At 39.1% G+C, this 16671-nt stretch overlaps 1 protein-coding gene across 6 annotated transcripts in view; it reads right to left on the bottom strand.

Annotated features, from left to right (window-relative positions):
• The window catches only part of ABHD18 (abhydrolase domain containing 18), a 42560-nt gene that overhangs the window by 15684 nt on the left and 10205 nt on the right, over positions 1–16671 (bottom strand). For 4 of the 6 annotated variants that reach the window (XR_004645809.1, XR_004645812.1, XR_004645811.1 and 1 more), the window contains exons 3-8: positions 8323–8407; positions 6945–7045; positions 4678–4756; positions 4502–4586; positions 2927–2954; positions 132–279 (exon numbers count right to left, since the gene is read on the bottom strand). Coding sequence is in view for 2 of the 6 variants with exons in the window: in XM_034771193.1 (XP_034627084.1) it covers positions 132–279; positions 2927–2954; positions 4502–4586; positions 4678–4756; positions 6945–7045; positions 8323–8407 (526 nt within the window). In the remaining 4 variants the exon portion in view is untranslated. The remainder of the gene's footprint in view (positions 1–131; positions 280–2926; positions 2955–4501; positions 4587–4677; positions 4757–6944; positions 7046–8322; positions 8408–16671) is intronic. The other 2 variants (XR_004645810.1, XM_034771194.1) reach the window with 1 other exon arrangement.

Raw genomic sequence — 16671 nt, 5'->3', positions numbered from 1 at the left:
AGGGGAGATAGAGTCAATGTTTGTAATGGCTGTTAGGTTTCCCTAGTTATTAACATACATATATAATGCTAAGAAATAATAAAAAAAAAAAAAGATAAAACAAATTTCTAACAGTAAATATAAAGGCTTACATGTCCTCCCATGGATATTCCAGTCATCCCTAGAGGTCCATAGCCCTCTCTCTCTAGCCAGTGCAAAAGCGCTGCTGATTCTAAAACAAGAGCTCCTCCCATCACAAACAGGTCCGAGACATTTTTTAAACTTGATCTTCTTTCCTCACCAGAAAAGAAAAAAAGAAATATTTTATTTTCCAATATCAGATGTGCAGAGTCTTCATTTCATCAGTCTACTTTTACTCTTAAACGGAGCCTGGTCATACTCCCAATTAAGCCAATGACTGAATTTCTATTGAATTCAATAAGAGAAGGAATGAGTCCAAAGTCTTCAGTATCTTTCTGCATTCAAGGCCCACAGGACGTGTGTTTGTTTCTTCTTCTTCTAATTTTTTTGTGATCCAGGCTTAAATGAGGACTAGAAATAAGCATCTTCTAAATTACTAGTGTAGAATTAGGGAACACCATATCTTCAAATAACTAAGGTACTGCAAGCACTGGAAACTCATGTGCAGTAATCTTCTGTGCTATGAAGTAACAACGATCCTTTTTATTTTAAGGAAAACAAAGCTAAGTGATCCAGTGCTAGGTATACAAGATGTCATTGGCAGAGACAACCTCTTTTCCTTATTTACCTGTTTTACATCACTGAAAAATTGCATACAACATGTGAAGAGCAATCAGAAAGTCAGCTTTGGGAGCAATCAGTGCCACTGTAAGACTGAAATTATAAAATGGGAAGTTTGTCACTGCACTGAGAAATCTGTGTAGTGTCTCCTACAATGCATTAAACAAATTTAAAGAAAACAAAAAAGAAAAATTGAAAGCTATTCAGTTTGAATTCTCACAGTGACCAAAAGTCTAGTAGTTGTTTGCATATTGGGGCTCAACGGTGCAATTACTCCATGTGCTGAACACTTTTAAGTGAATGGAGTATGGCTTACAGAACAACTACAGCACTGTACTTGGACAAAACAGTTTATTGTAAATATTATCATGTTTTTGACATCATGTCTCTAAGTTACACAAGGCTATAGCCCTCTTGTGCCAAAATATCACTATACTTGGGATACATTTTGAGGCAGGAGTACAGCCTATTAGAACTGTTCTGTAAGCCATGGGAGAAGCAAGGATATCAATGGCTGTTGTAGACCAATATTTTTAGGATATTTTAAACACTCCTCCTATTGCTTAGTGCTTTGTTATTAAAGGTACTTCAGTTCTCTACTATGACTGTCATGCTAATTTAATGATTTACAAGTACATTCCTTAGAGTGCTACTACTGCTTTGAAGCCTTCTATTGAAATGTGCAAATTGGAGTTTGGGACAACAGAGCATTTGCCCATTATCTGCAAGATGGAAGTATTATTCTATAAAGTTGGACAGCTGTGACTAGTGCATAGAATTTGCATAGTGGAGAAAAGATTTTTATACTTCTTTGTTTTTCTGAGGTAAATAGTATGCCAGTAGCAGAAAACCCACAATATTCCAGCATTGTACCTACCTGGTGTGTCTTACTGTGATTTTAAAAATGCCAAATGTTATCATCAAAACAATGATATCTTTAAAAACAAAACAAAACGTATCTGTCAAAGAGAACACTTTCCCAAAAAATCCTTTATTGGGATTTTTTTAAATTAAGATTTACTAAATTATTCAGACCAATAAACTAATTATAATGCAGCAACGATTACTTTGGAAGGTACTCAAGGCTATTTTTTGTACTGCTTTTAACTTTCACTTCTCTCAAAGGAAGCAGAGAATCCTGTGGCACTTTTAAGACTAACAGATGTATTGGAGCATAAACTTTCGTGGGTGAATGCCCACTTCGTCGGATGCATGCAATACATCTGTTAGTCTTAAACGTGCCACAGGACTCTCTGTTGCTTTTTACAGATCCAGACTAAGACGGCTACCCCTCTGATACTTCTCTCAAAGGGTAAATTCTTAATTAGCTTTTAAATTAGAAGAAAATTAAATGTTTAACTTGTGGCAGATGTTAATGAAGTACTGGAAGCAACAAGCTCTAAGAATTGTAGTTTAAAAACAGATTAGTTTCCTCTTCTTTTTGGAGATAGCTAAGCAAGCAGAATTAAACCAGTCTTTTTAAACCAGTCACCTCCATTTAATCTTTTTATAACTATTCATCTGCAAGGAACATCTGGCAAACTAACACCTTTATTTTGCCTCAGATACAGGATCTATTGTCCTATTTATATTCTAGCACTTGCAAATACAAAGTCCAACCTTTTGTTTTGTTTTATAAATTAGTCCCCAAGATTAGGCTTTTAAGTCCATATTTAGGCAACTGAATAAGTGACTTGATTTTCAAAGATGCTGGGTATGCTGCAACTCCCACTAGCATGAGCTTCAGGGTAACCAGCATCTTTGAAAATCAAGTCACTTATTCAGTTGCCTAACTTTAGACACTTAAATGTTGCCCAAAAACTATTTCTTCAAAGATACTCAATATTGCACAAAAAAATATGTTGTTGTAGATTGTGGACAAGTGCAACGTACGAACTGGTAAAATGCATTGTTTCTTGGTTGCACCCTTGCTGATGTGGTTTTTTTAAAAAAGTCCATCTACTTTGGGTGGAAAGTGCGAACCTAGGCATTTAAGCATCAAAATCCACATAAAGCAGTCAAGCAAAGTGTCTACAACTTCACATAAACAAGGTATAGCTGAGCCAAGTTTGCTGCTATTTATAACACATTATCAAGGTTTCTATGTTTTAAGTTTCTGGTCTTCTTAACAAACCCAGTGTCTTGAAGACAGAAAATAGCCGTGAGAAGTAATCTTAATACTTACATTTGGTCCTTAGGTTTTCTGCAGCCATGTAAAGACTCAAGTTAAAGAAAATAAACAAATGTAAATATATTCATTTTCTAGGCATCACTACATAACTTTTTATTTTAACTCTTACATTTTAAAATTGAGACAAAAATTAAAAATCACTTATGTCAGCAGTACAATGAAGAATTAAATTCTGTAAATTAAGTTATTACCCAATTACATTGTTTTATTGGTACAAAATAAAATCAAGTGTAAATTGTGACGAAGTCATTCATAATTTAGGACAGTGCGCTAATGAAGTAAGTAGTAAAGGAAAAAAATGAAGTGTGATTGATAGTCTGATTCTTCTGAGTGAAGCCTGGTGTAGGCATTTGGGGGCAGTTACCCAACATTGGAAAGGAGGATGAATTCAGGCTGGTAGCTTTTGTCAACAGAGAGAAAAAATGCCTAAAATGTCAGTGATAAGGCAGGTGAACACTATCAAAGGGATTTGTAGTACCAACAGTTTGTATTCAACAAGTGAAGACAGGAGAGAGACATTTTGTCCAAAAAAAAAAAAAAAAAAAAAAAAAATACAACCCTCTCCCCTCGCCCCTCAAAAAAAAGGACATATTTGGCCATGGCTAGGAGAAGTTTGTCAAGTAATTTGATAACTGGGTTACAGAGAGATCAGTATCAAACTAGTACCCCAGTAACCAAGGAGAGTGGTTTGGAAGTTTTTTTTTTTAAGTTCAGAAGAGCAACACTTTATGACATAGCCAGTCTAACACATCATCTGCATTGTATTCCATGGTTATGCACTTAGAGATACCACTTCGGTTGATGTAATAAGATTACAGTAAGAAGTCACATCTTTTTGACCAACAGCTATATCCCTACTTTCAACTGATCTATGCCAGTGGCTCTCAACCTTTCCAGACTACTATGCCCTGCATACCCCAAGTTTCACCTCACTTAAAAAACTACTTGCTTACAAAATCAGACATCAAAATACAAAAACGTGTCACAGCACTCTATTATTGAAAAATTGCATACTTTCTCATTTTTACCATATGATTATAAAATAAAGCAATTGGAATATAAATATTGTGCTTACATTTCAATATATAGTATATAGAGCAGTCTAGACAAGTCATTGTCTGTATGAAATTTTAGTTTGTACTGATTTCACTTGTGCTTTTTATGTAGCCTGTTGTAAAACTAGGCAAATATCTAGATGAGTTGATGTACCCCTGGAAGACCTCTGTGTACCGCTGGTTGAAAACCACTCATCTATGCAACCTGTACCATTTTGATAAAATAATCAACAGAGTCCTGTGGTACCTTATAGACTACCAAATGTATTGGCGCATAAGCTTTCGTGGGTGAATACCCACTTTGTCAGACGCATGACGTATTCACCCACGAAAGCTTATGTGCCAATACATTTGTTAGTCTATAACGTGCCACAGGACTCTTTGTTGCTTTTTACATATCCAGACTAACAAGGCTACCCCTCTAATACTTGATAAAATAATGTTATTCTATCTTCCTCCCCTTGGTTAGCACTTTGAAACATGTTAAAGCATTTTGTTTTCAACAAAAGGATATAGTAAGGGTTTTCTAACAATAGAGAAGCCATGCAAGCCTCTTTGATCATTGGACGGGCCATTAGTGTGCGTCTTCTCCAGTAGTACTAAAGAGGAAACGTTTAAACAAGAATACAGTTAAAAGATTACTGTTAAACTTGAAAGTATTAATGAGAAATTCAAGTTATATATACTTACATGATCTCCAGTGCCTGCTAGATGAATGCACACAGGTTTGTATTTGCTGTTCCATCTCTTGGGTATTATGAATTGAAACCTATCAAAAGCACACTATTTAATATACATGATAACACTGCAAGACATTCACACTCGTGCAAGTTAAACTACCAAACGACACCCTGAAAAAACAGTTTGGTTACATGCTCAGGCAAACTGCTATTAGTCTAGCAATATAATTTTTTCATGAATGAAATTAAGAACACATCCAAAAGTTTTCACCTTCAGAAAGTCACAAGCACCAAGAAGAAAGGGAGTTATGAGCTGAAAGGTCACACTCCAAATGAGATTACTACTTCATTACTGCATTCTAAACTTTACTGAATAGAGACATGGGGCCTGAGATTAGGCAAGTGTGGCTAGATCCCCTAAACAGCACACACTTTTCTCCTTAAGTGGGGGGGAACTGAAACTGAAAATTAAAAAGGAACTATAAAGTTGTTTTTTTAAAAAATACAGCTAACAAGTGTTCCTATATAAATATAAAAAAACAGTTTTCCCTTCTCTCCTTCCCACCCACCCCTGCCAAAAATCACTGTTTCTTCAGTTAGTCCCTCCCTTACCCCCCACCAAGCTTTTCTCAGGCCTACACCTGTAGCTGTAACCTACACAAGCAAACCACTTCTGTTGAGCTATTGGTATTTCACCACAAGGGGGTGTCCTGTTGCAATAAAACTTGCTTCTTTAGCTAGTTGTGTGTAAACGTTTTTGCATAAACTATCCATATTTGAAAAGCACACAAAGTCTACCAAAGTGCTGCTTTTCACACATGAAAACTACTTAAAGCTCAAAAGAACTTTTATTCATGGATTTAATTTGATGTTATGAGCTTGAAAGAAAATCAACTTGTCTTTATCTTACCTAATGTATTTTGGATTTTTAAAAGCACCTATAACTTATCTAACCACTGCATGACAGTATGTGGAAACTATTAGTAAATTGCATTTTCAGATGTGGTATCAGTTAGTCCAGGAATTTTAAGTAGTGACTCCCTTTATACCCAACAACACGGAGTAAAAAGCCTACTGAGCATTTTTTGAATAATGTCTTCAGAGAAGGTAAGCTGTAACAAAACAAAAACAAAACAAAAAAAAAACAAAAAATGTATTGACTGGTCACAGCTGTTGATGTCATGACACCAAGGCCTCCTAAATTGAGGTAAATTTTTATGCCCAAAGCAAAGCTTGAAAAACTTAAGACTTCTGCTAGCAAGAAACCAATAAAAAAATGATGCTCCCCACCCTACCTCCAAAGCAAGGCTCGGTGGACACCCTGGTGAGAACATTAGTATACCACCACCACCCAACTGCTTGAGTGTGTAAGCGTGACAAGACTTCTTCAAGGGTACTACTACGTTGTTTGGCTTCTCAAATAGAAAACATAGGCCAAATTCAATGTATGAGCTACACTGAAGTTAACATGTGCATACATATATGGTTAAATTCTGATAATAAGTGGAATAAGTTAATAAATATGGAGTGTTTCTTAGGAAAATACAGAAGTGAGAAACTATTTTCTTGGATAAACTGCTGGCCTTTACAAAAATTCATATTTGCAAGGGAATTGCATTTCTCCATCTTGGACATGCGATGTGAGTTGTATATCTCACAAACAAAACAAGTATTTTTAAAAAAGGAAGAAATCAGTCTCAAAACATTACTTGATGTTGTGGCAGACTGACAAAGACTAGTAAATCCAAGTCAAGGCTGTTTGTTAGTACTTTTGCTTATATATGAATAATTTCCCTCCCTTTACAAAGGAGGTAGGTAAGAACAGATCATAGTCATATTAGAATTCTCTGGCTTTCCTGTGTCAAAACTAGTTATCAAAATACAGTTATAGATGTTCCATTAATTATTTTACTAAATAAACATGTACAACTTTTCTAATGGGATTACATTTCCATTTTCAGAATTAAACCACCTCTTTCACATAACACGTCATGTTTTGCTAGGGCCACCTCCAATTTAGAATAAGCTCATCTAGAAAATAAATCATTCATCCAAGGATGGAACCATCAAATGAACTACCTGTGTTTTCATTCTAACTTAAAACATCTCAATATTTTTCAAACAGAGATCACAGTCTGAACCATTTTAAAACAAAATTGAGTATTCGGATTGTAGCTGTAATAAAGAATGTAATAAAAGTAATTTTTATAATACAGATTTCTTTGATTTCTCTACAGAGCTAGTTTCAGAACCAAACTGTTACTTCCTTTTCCTTACCTTGCTATGATGGATTCAGTTGGCAGGATATTGGGAATGTAGTGAATCAAAGGGGAAATGAAGTGCCCATCGAGTATTTTACAGTCTGATTGCTCCTCAACCTATGGAAAGAACTGAAAGTTAAAAGTGTATATGATCAGCATACATTATATGCACTGAAGGCTGAACATTAATATATGGGTTCCTAGGCTGGAATCAAATTTTAGCACAAAAATCCACAAGCAGTTTTGAAAGTACAATTTCAATCATCACATTACATGAGCATTAAAAAAAGTCTACCACAAGCCTACTCACTTAAATAAAAATCAGCTCAGTTATAACAAAATTCAGTTTTTAATGCAATTAAAGCCTAAATGGGGTTGTGGGGGGGTTATTTGTTTGTTTAAAATTTGTTTAAATTTTTTAACAATTCTTTAAGATAGGACATACCTGTGTTTTCTCCCATGCCACCCCAAAGGATGGGAAAAACTTCATAATAAAATCTGTACAGCTATTGCTCTATCCTTTTAAATCCCTTCTTACAACTCATCTCTGCAATGATGTAAAAACCTGTCTGCTGCTGATGGACAGACAGATGACTAATTGTAACAACTTCTCACCTTCCCATTCCTTTCTTCCTTACTAACTCCCACGGTCCTGACATTCCCCTCATACTACCTCTACTCTCAATGAAAAATACCAAAATATCTGGTTTACAGAATCTTGCCAGTCACCATTTTTATTTGCTTGTATGTTACTTCTCCCTCCCAGCCCTTTGTTTATACCTTTTGGATTTTATAATCTCAGGGGCAGGATTGTCCCTTATATGTGTCTGTGTCACACCCAGAACAACGGGTCCTTAAATCCTCACTGGAGCTTTTGGGCACTACCATAATAAGTGTTTCTTTAATAATACTGACTGGCTACATATCTAGTTACATGCAAAGTACGCTTTCTTCTTTTTCCCAGTGGAATCCTATAATCTCCAACCACCTCTACACCCTCCCCTATATATTTACTCCTTTCTTGAATATTTTTACCAAAGGACAGCTGGGTGTATCCCTCTGGAATCTTTCAATGCTACTCCTCAGTCAGAGAGAGGAACTACTAGCGAGAGAAGCAAACTACATACTGCCCCTGCAAATGCTTACCACGTTCCTTCTGCCACTCTGTTACCCTAAGATCATGCCCTGAATTCTGATCCCAAATCAGTAACATATGCTGTACTAACATTGGGGTGAACCAAAATATCAATAAAACCTACAATCCACATTGCACCAAACCTAACTACTTTCTTCTCCAGTACAGAGAGCTTACTAAAGACTTCAGTTCACTTCACTCATACATAATATGTGAGAACATAATTTTAGTTACAGTTACATTTTTTGCTATTGAATACCTTGTCAATGAACACTGGATAATCTCTTGAAACCAGCTTCTGGCATTTTTCCCGGTTTCCAATAATCTTTCTGAATTCAAATATTCTGTTAAAAAGCAAGATACAGAAGAGAGTCAAGCCTTTTTTAACTGAGTATTTCTTTACATCAAAATCAGAAGTCATGCTTTTATCTGAATTAGTACATCTTTCCTGTATGAAAGAGGCTAAACTAAAGGAGAGACAAAGACCAGGAAGTTATTTAATTTAAAAATCAACTTCTCATTTCTGGGTAAACCAGCCTAGTGAGAGCTGTATCAGTTTGGCTTTCGCAGAAAAGGAATGGCTACAATTTTTTTACTACACTGCTTGGTTTCGCCAAGTTTTTAAAACATTATGTTATAACTTTTTTTATGAAGACTTAACTTTGAATTTCAGCCTAGGTCAGATTAAGGCATAAACATTATAGGCCCAGGTCTAGGATACTAGCTCCTGGAGTCGTGTGATTACACCATTCATTTTAAGAAAACTTAAGTTTAGTCCTCACTGTTGCAAAGAAATACTTGAAAGTGTAGCCTAATTGATGCAGTGACACCTACCTGAATCTGAAGATTATGTGAAATAATAGATCTGAGATGGGTTAACTGCTACATGCACCTCAATAGGGTGTTAACTGCAAGATCTATAGCTCTACAGGACCCTGTCCAATACTACCTCAGAAGAAAAGTGAAACGGTGGGTCCGCCCACCACAGCAAATAGCCCAGGACCCAGGGTGTAACACTGGATATGTCTGCACAGCAACTAGACACCAGCAGATGGCCAGTGCTAGCCGACACAGGTTCGCGGGCTGCAAGGCTGTTTCATTGCTATGTAGACTTCCAGGCTCAGGCTAGAGCCTGGGATCCAGGGTGGGAGAGTCCCAGAGCTTGGGCTCTACTCCAAGACTGGAAGTCTACACAGCAATGAAACAGCCCTGTAGCCTGAGCCTGAGTCAGCTGGCACGGGCCAGCCACAGGTTTTTCTATGCTGTGTAGACACATACTCACTGAGGCCTCACTCCTGCCTCTTCAGAGTGAGGGAGAGGGGACCGCTGCTGCCAAGTAAGACCAGGGACAAACATATAGGGCCTATGCTACTGCCTCTGTCTTGCTTGGAGAGGAGGCAGGCCAGTTTATTGCTGCTACTTGGGACGGGGACAGGGCCATAGCACAAGGCAAGGGTGTTGGGGCAGAGTTTTAATTCAATCTCAAATATGGTAAAAATGGTACTTATGTGATCCCCTATAGGGAAGGCAACTACAGAACACTGCTAAAGTGACATCTCCAGCATGGAATAAAGCTTAGTAAAGTAAGTTAACATTAGCTAAGCCTACTACATAGGGACTAGATCTTGCATTGGCAGGGGGAAAGTGGGCTAACATTTTTTCCAGCAATAGCTTATGACCTTTGCTAGGACATAATATAAGAATAAGAGCTGGCAATAAATCAACTGGCATGCAAAGTATCAGTGTCTCTAAAAGAGAACACTAGTGAGTGGCTAGCTCTCAACCTCTTTGTATTATTTTCTGTTTTTCCTAAACCTTTACTCAGGAAGAAAATTCCAATAGATGTCAGGGTCAGAACAACAGTCATAATTATAGGTACATTTGCACCTGCAATATATAATCAAGCGACACATACTTCCCTAGTTTTACAATATGTTATTACACACATGGAATATGCTTACTTCCCCCCCCCCAGTATATCCTGCAATCTAACCCATTTCTACTCCACAATATAGTATTTTTAACTAGTTGGTATGTTTGGTTTTCGTTTTTTTAAATCCCTATTATACAGAAATGTGAATTATAACAAATGCTATAGTTAGTTATAAAATAGCTTCCATTTTAAACCATTATTTCAGATACATGTAACTAGACAGCTTTCTGGAAAACATTCAAGTGCTTTTGTCTGACTCTACTGATTTTCTGGGAGCATTAGTGGTTGAGAGATAATTCCCCCAAATGTTACAATATCTCTGGTGCATCTCATCCAGATTACCCTTTGGAATTTTATTTTGAACATATTTAGGAAATGTCATTCTGTTTTTCTATATAAATGCTTGTAACGATCTGAAAAAGTGACCCTGTTACAGAGTTACAAGGAAAATAAACATCTTCAACAAATGCTTTTCTTTTCCATTCATCCAAATTAAAATGAGTTTGATCCTCAAAAGGATGACCTTTTCTAATAATAGAATGTTACATGTAACAAACAGCTCTGAATGTTTTCCCCTAATCTATTTTCAATGGAGAGAGACAGGGCTGAATGGAAGTTATGAAGTCAGTTGGTATTGGGCCAAAATTCTGAAGTGACTTGCCGTACAACAGATCAACACCCAAAATTAGCATTAACCATGAAACCCTGTCCCAGGGACTTCATAGGATGAGAATGGGGATTCCTACCACTAGTTTAAGAACTAGCAGCACAAATTATGAGCATTTTATACAACGAAGAACTAAAGGAGTATGGTTGAGGTTGGAAAATTCCCATTACATGCAGATGAGATTGTTAGATACCAATATTAATTAGTGCAGAATATACCACCGCAAATACAGTCATTTAGTCCAGTGGAGTTTTACCAGGGTTAATCTGGCCCATAATCTTTAAACTGTGAATGCCTTTTCACTATATGAAAAAAGTCAGTTAATACAACTCTGCCTTAATGCCGACAAAAAGGTCAAAAATGGACAATATGCATTTTATAGTCCCCAGAAAGTAGAGTTTTAAAGTTTCAACCTCTGGTTTCCTTACCTGTTATAAAAATACCATAAATTATAAACATTGGGGGTGGGGAATCTAGTTGAATTTACTTTTAACTATTTATGCTGTCTGTTCTTTGTGTTTCTCTGAACCTGTACAGACTAGTAAAGTTTCTGCTTTTCATATATTAGTACAATGCTACATAAGAATGTTGAAGTCCAAACAAAATACTGTTTTCTCTGAATATATTTTTAATTAAAGATCACATCTGTTTTAAAGTGGTTTTTTTTTTTTTTTTTAACCTTAAAAGTAGTAACTATTTACTTACTCTACAGTAACTTAATTCTTCGAGATGTATTCTCCACATGTATTCCACTTCTGGCAAGAGTGGGCCCAAATAAGAATCTTTTTGATATCAGTGTCCTCTAGGGCTGTGCCTTGTGGTGGCAGAGGGCATAAAGGATGGGGTGGCTGCAACCACTCTCCAGTTCCTTTGCTAGCACCAAATCCAAATTGGCAGGGACTCTGCCATAATAGGGAAGAAGAGTGGGGGGTATCGGCAGGGGTAGGAGGCAAGCATACAAGAGCCCTGGTGGCCATAGGCTCAGTAGGGTGTCAGGGAGCCAGCACAGGCTCCTCCTCTGGAGCAGAACCTGCAGCACTCCTTGACCTGTTCACATCCAACCAGAACCCAATTTTGGGAATCACCACCTGTGAAAGATGTCTTGCCGAATGCAGCATTGGACAATTATTGAATAGTTGCTCAGAGTATTGTCCACCCTGTGAGATGGTCCACCAGGAGGTTTCATAGCCTGGGAAGGTGGAGGACTACTGGTAAGATGGTGGCTGATGCACCACTGCCAAAGGTGGATTGTCTTTTGGCACAGGGGCAACAAACCAACACCTTCTTGCTTGTTGCTATAGGACATGTCTGTAAACACCTGTACTATGGCATCTCGAAACACCAGGAGAAAGACTTATGTATGCTAGCCAAATGGTTCTCAACTCCAGGGTGTTTATATGAAGGCTTACTTCCTGAGCGGGGCCAGAGGCACTGGGTCTGGAGGTGGTCCAGCTGAGTTCCCCAATGTACATGTGTCTGTCACCAATGTCATGCTGGGGATCAGTGAGGAGATGGGGGATCCATTATAGACATGTAGAGTGTCCTTTGACCAATCTAACAAGGAAAGGACTTCCTGGGGGGATTTTGACCAACATGTCTTAGGTATCTGCTGAGTAAGTACACTGATCTCGACCACCCTTGCATAGAGTACAGGTGGCAAATGTGTCATGTAGGCGCAGGAGGCCACGTGACCCATGAGTCTTAGGCATGTTCTGACTAATGTTAAGGGTGTGAATGAAGCGGTTGACAAGGCTTAGAATGGGGAGAAACCTGTCCTCTGGCAGACCGGAGTCCGTACTGCCCCCATGAATTTTATGCTCTAACAAGACGTGAGAGTGGACTTCATTCCATTTACTGAGGTCTGATGCAGCAATGAGATTCAGAACTACTCAAATAAAGTCGTTCAGGTGTTGAGGTGACCAGCTCGAATCAGCCAGTCATTGAGGTAAGGATAAACTCAAATGTCTTTCCTTCTCAGATGTGAAGCCATGACCTCCACGCATTTGCAGAAGACCCTCAAGGTCAGAGAGAGAGGCCACAGGGAAGCACTCTGCATTAGTAGTAAGACTTTCCCACAAGTAACCTGAAATATCTCTTTGGGGCCGGGTGAATTGCAATATGAAAGTATGTGTCTTGTAAGTAGAGTTGCAAACCGATCTTGAGGATCCTAGATGGGGATTATGGACATCAGCATCACCATCCTGAACTGGAACCCACAGATGAATTTGTTGAGTCAGTTTCAGGACAGGGCTCCATTCCCCTTTCTGCTTGTGATCAAAATAACCCACCCTGCCCTGGAATTCCAAGGGCATTCTTTTACTGCTCTGAGTTGCAGGAGGGAGTCCACTTCCTTCCTGAGCAATATCTCATGAAAGGGGTCCCAGAAGGGATTGGGGATGTGGGGAGGTTCGCAGGGGACTGAAACTGGATAGAGAATCCTTGTCCAAAAGACTCCAGAACCCTTTGGTCCCAGGTAATTTGGTTCCATATCTCCCCAACAAACAGCTCTCAAAAGGGGGGGAAAGAGCTGGATCTGCTGGCTCTGCAAGGCTCTCAACTGCACATTCAAACCTGCTGTTTCAAGGTAGATGAAAGGTGTGCGTCAGAGGAGGAAGGGGCAGAAGGTATCTTCATCTGGAACTTCTGCCTCTTCTTCAGTGGCTCAAACAGTCTCTGCTGTCTATAATAGTACTCAGATGGTTGTGTCTGCCTTGGACAGGGCTGAGGCTTGTACCATCTCCTTCATGGAACCAAGATGCATACACCCAGAGAGCAAAAGGTTGTCTTTGATGTCCTTCAACAAGCAAATAGCCTCATCAGTATTCTTATTAAAATCACAATCCTCAAAGGGGAAGCCCTCAATGGTTGCTTGAGCCTCCTCCAGTATTCTCAAGGACTGCAATTAGGAGGCCCAATGAATTGTTATTATGCTAGCCATACTACAGGCCACTGTAGGTGAGGTGTTGAGAGCAACCTGTATTGAGGGCCATGCAACCAGCTGTCCCTCCTGCACCTGGGATTTAAATTCCTTGTGTTCCTGTTAGAGTTTGTTGGTGAATTGGGATGCATGAGCCCAGTTAAGAAAGCTGTATTTAGCCAGGAGTGCTTGGTAGTTAATAATGAACGCTTATAGGATGGCTAAAGAATACAAATTCCAATCAAAGAGGTCCACCAACATTTTAAGATCTTTATCCCTGGGAGTTGCTTTATGTGGACCTTGTCATTTGGACTTCTCTTGGACAGTGACTATGATCAAGGAGTCGAGTGTTAGATGGCTAAAGAAATATTCAAAGCCTCTGGAGGTGATCTGATAGCACCTGTCCATTTTCTTAGATGTAGGCACCATAGAGGCATAGAGGTCTCTAACTGATTCCATTAAGCCATAGGTGCCGGCTGCGTGGGTGTTCCAGGGCTGGAGCGCCCACGGGGAAAAAAAATTGATGGGTGCTTAGCACCCACCAGCAGCCAGCTTCTTCCTCCCCCATCCCCACAAGTGCCTACCGTCCGCCGGCGGCCCCGCCAATCAACTCCTCCTGCTCCGTCCCAGCACCTCCCACCCACCTCGATCAGCTGTTCCGTGGGAGTGGACCAGGGATGGGAAGAGGCGGGGCATGGGTGGGGGCTTGGGAGAAGGGGTCGGGGTGGGGGCAGGGCCTGGGGCAGAACAAGGATCCAGAGGAAGCTGGTGCCTGTGCACTAAGCTATTATTTATTGGCACTACCAATCTGCTGGGGATCTGAACATATGCAGAATATGGAGAAGGTAGTGCAAGAGAAGTCATTTAAACTTAGCTGACATCTTGGAAATCCCAGTCATCTCCTGAGAAGTTGCTGGAAGATCCAGCAGTCATCAGGCTGGTTTGAAGCTGTAACAGTTCACCGAAGATGACAAAAATCACTGTCAGGACATGTTGGGCTTCTTTCTTCTGAAAGTCCTCTTGCTCACTCTCTGCATCAGGTGTATGATATGCCAGATGAGTGAGACCTACAAGGGAAGGGTGACCTTGCTGTAGTTGCCTGAGAGGCAACTGGAGTCTTGCGAGTAGGATGCATCCCATATAGGATTCAGAAAGACCATGACTGCATGAGGTTCTGGAAGGGGGTGCAGGCCATGATGGGTCCCGTGCAAAGTACTGCTCGTGATTGTCCCTGCAGTCCCTCATGTGGATTTCTGAATGTTCTTTCAGACAGACAGAGTAGGCTCATAAGGGTCCAGGGACCAAAGCAGTTGGGTAAAGCAGATCTCTTGAGTGCTTGAGTAGAACCACGAGGCTCCTGAGCTGGTGGCACTGGGTTTCTTAATAGAAGACATCAATGGAAACTTAGGCTAGTCCAGAACTGTCAACTCTCCCAGTCCTGTGAACTGTGTAGGTACTGCAAAGAGAAGCTCCAGAGGTGAAGATTCAGAAAGAAGAGTTGCAGTACCATCAACAAGTTGGCATGAAAGATGTCGGTGCCAAGGTTTTCGTTACCAAAGGCACAGTCTTGGTAAGAATGTGCTTTCAGTGCTGGTCCAGAGAGGTCTGAAGAGTGTTCTTGAAGCTGATTTCAGTGTCAGCTGCTTGGATTGTTGGTAACATATACTGGGCACATCAATGACTATTGAAAAGTGCACCAAGGCCAGTGGGACCTGACCTGTGCCTTGACTTCCCTCCTAGGGTGATCTGTTTGGAACTGGAGAGGACGATCTATGTCTCCCATCATAGGAACAGTGTTCCTTCAGGCCTCTCTCTTCAGAGGACTGGGCTGCAGTGAAGGATGTTCTGCCTGACTCTGGAGTGGAGGAACAGCACATACACATAGGCAGAGATGCCAGCCATTCCTTCCCGCACTCACAGGAGGAAAGAATGAACTGGAGAGCAACTGAGTCTGCCTCTGCCCTTTATACCTTTGTCTATAGAGTGCTGGAGGATGCACAGGTCACAGGTGCAGCCCCAACAGACATTGCTACTCAAAGGGTCTCATGTGCATGAGGTTCAGGTGCACCTGAAGTGGAATATATGTGGACAATCCACTTAAAGAATCCTACATTTTGGAATTAATTTAACAAATGATAATCCTTAAAATACCTTGGAATAGTTAATACCATTATTACTAGTGTTAGCATTAAAGCAGTGCCAACTGAGATTGAGTCCTCATTGTGCGAGGCACTGTGCAAATACAAAACAGACTTTGCCCCTGAGAGATTACAAGCTAAATAGTACATCTTGTTGAAAAATTTATAACAATGTTTTTTCCCCTGTAAAAAAAATGCTGTTTCATTGAAACTGAAATTTTCTGAGAGAATGTGTTGATTTTGAAAAGTTTCATTTAAAAAAAATTGAAAAAAAGTATTTTGCTAAGGTCGAAATGATGTTTTGATTTTTTTGTTTTAATATTATAAAAAATTAAAGATTTCAAAATAAAAATTAAATGTTTTCATTTACTCAAAACAAAACGTTTTCAAAATTTTGTTTTGCAGTAAATTTTGAAATTTGGCTTTTGTTTGAATTTGGACAACTCTAAACAGACGAACCAGACAAATGGTTGTTGGGAAAAGAGGCTAAGCTATCTAATTCCATTTAAGGATGAACTGTTGCAAGGTTAACTACTATACCTCTCTGGTAGTCTCAATGTACATTTACAGATCTCCACCAACTGCTACATACAAAACTTCCTCAACACAGTTTCTTGCTCAATGTATTCCTTTGTTTGTAGTGTTTATGTTTGCACAAAGTCAATTTCTCAGAAATTTAGATCTATAATTTTCATTTTAGTCTAATATAATATATTATGCATTTTATACACTCAATTATTCAATATTTAAAACTTAAGAAACCATATAAAGTTGCTTGTATAAAAGCAAAAGCCTTTTAAAATCAATCCACTCAAAGATTCATTAAGAGGAATTAACATTGTATAAAACTATTTTACATTAAATCTTTGGGAATATATCATGCTAATATATAAACCTTAAACAAACATGAAATCAAAACCTATAAAGCAAAAGCTCTTTCTTGTTCTTAATCA

The sequence above is a fragment of the Trachemys scripta genome, chromosome 5, assembly GCF_013100865.1.
Source record: "Trachemys scripta elegans isolate TJP31775 chromosome 5, CAS_Tse_1.0, whole genome shotgun sequence".
Classification (NCBI taxonomy): Eukaryota; Metazoa; Chordata; order Testudines; family Emydidae; genus Trachemys; species Trachemys scripta.
Note: the sequence above shows the minus strand (reverse complement) of the source record. Positions and strands in the feature narration are given on the sequence as shown.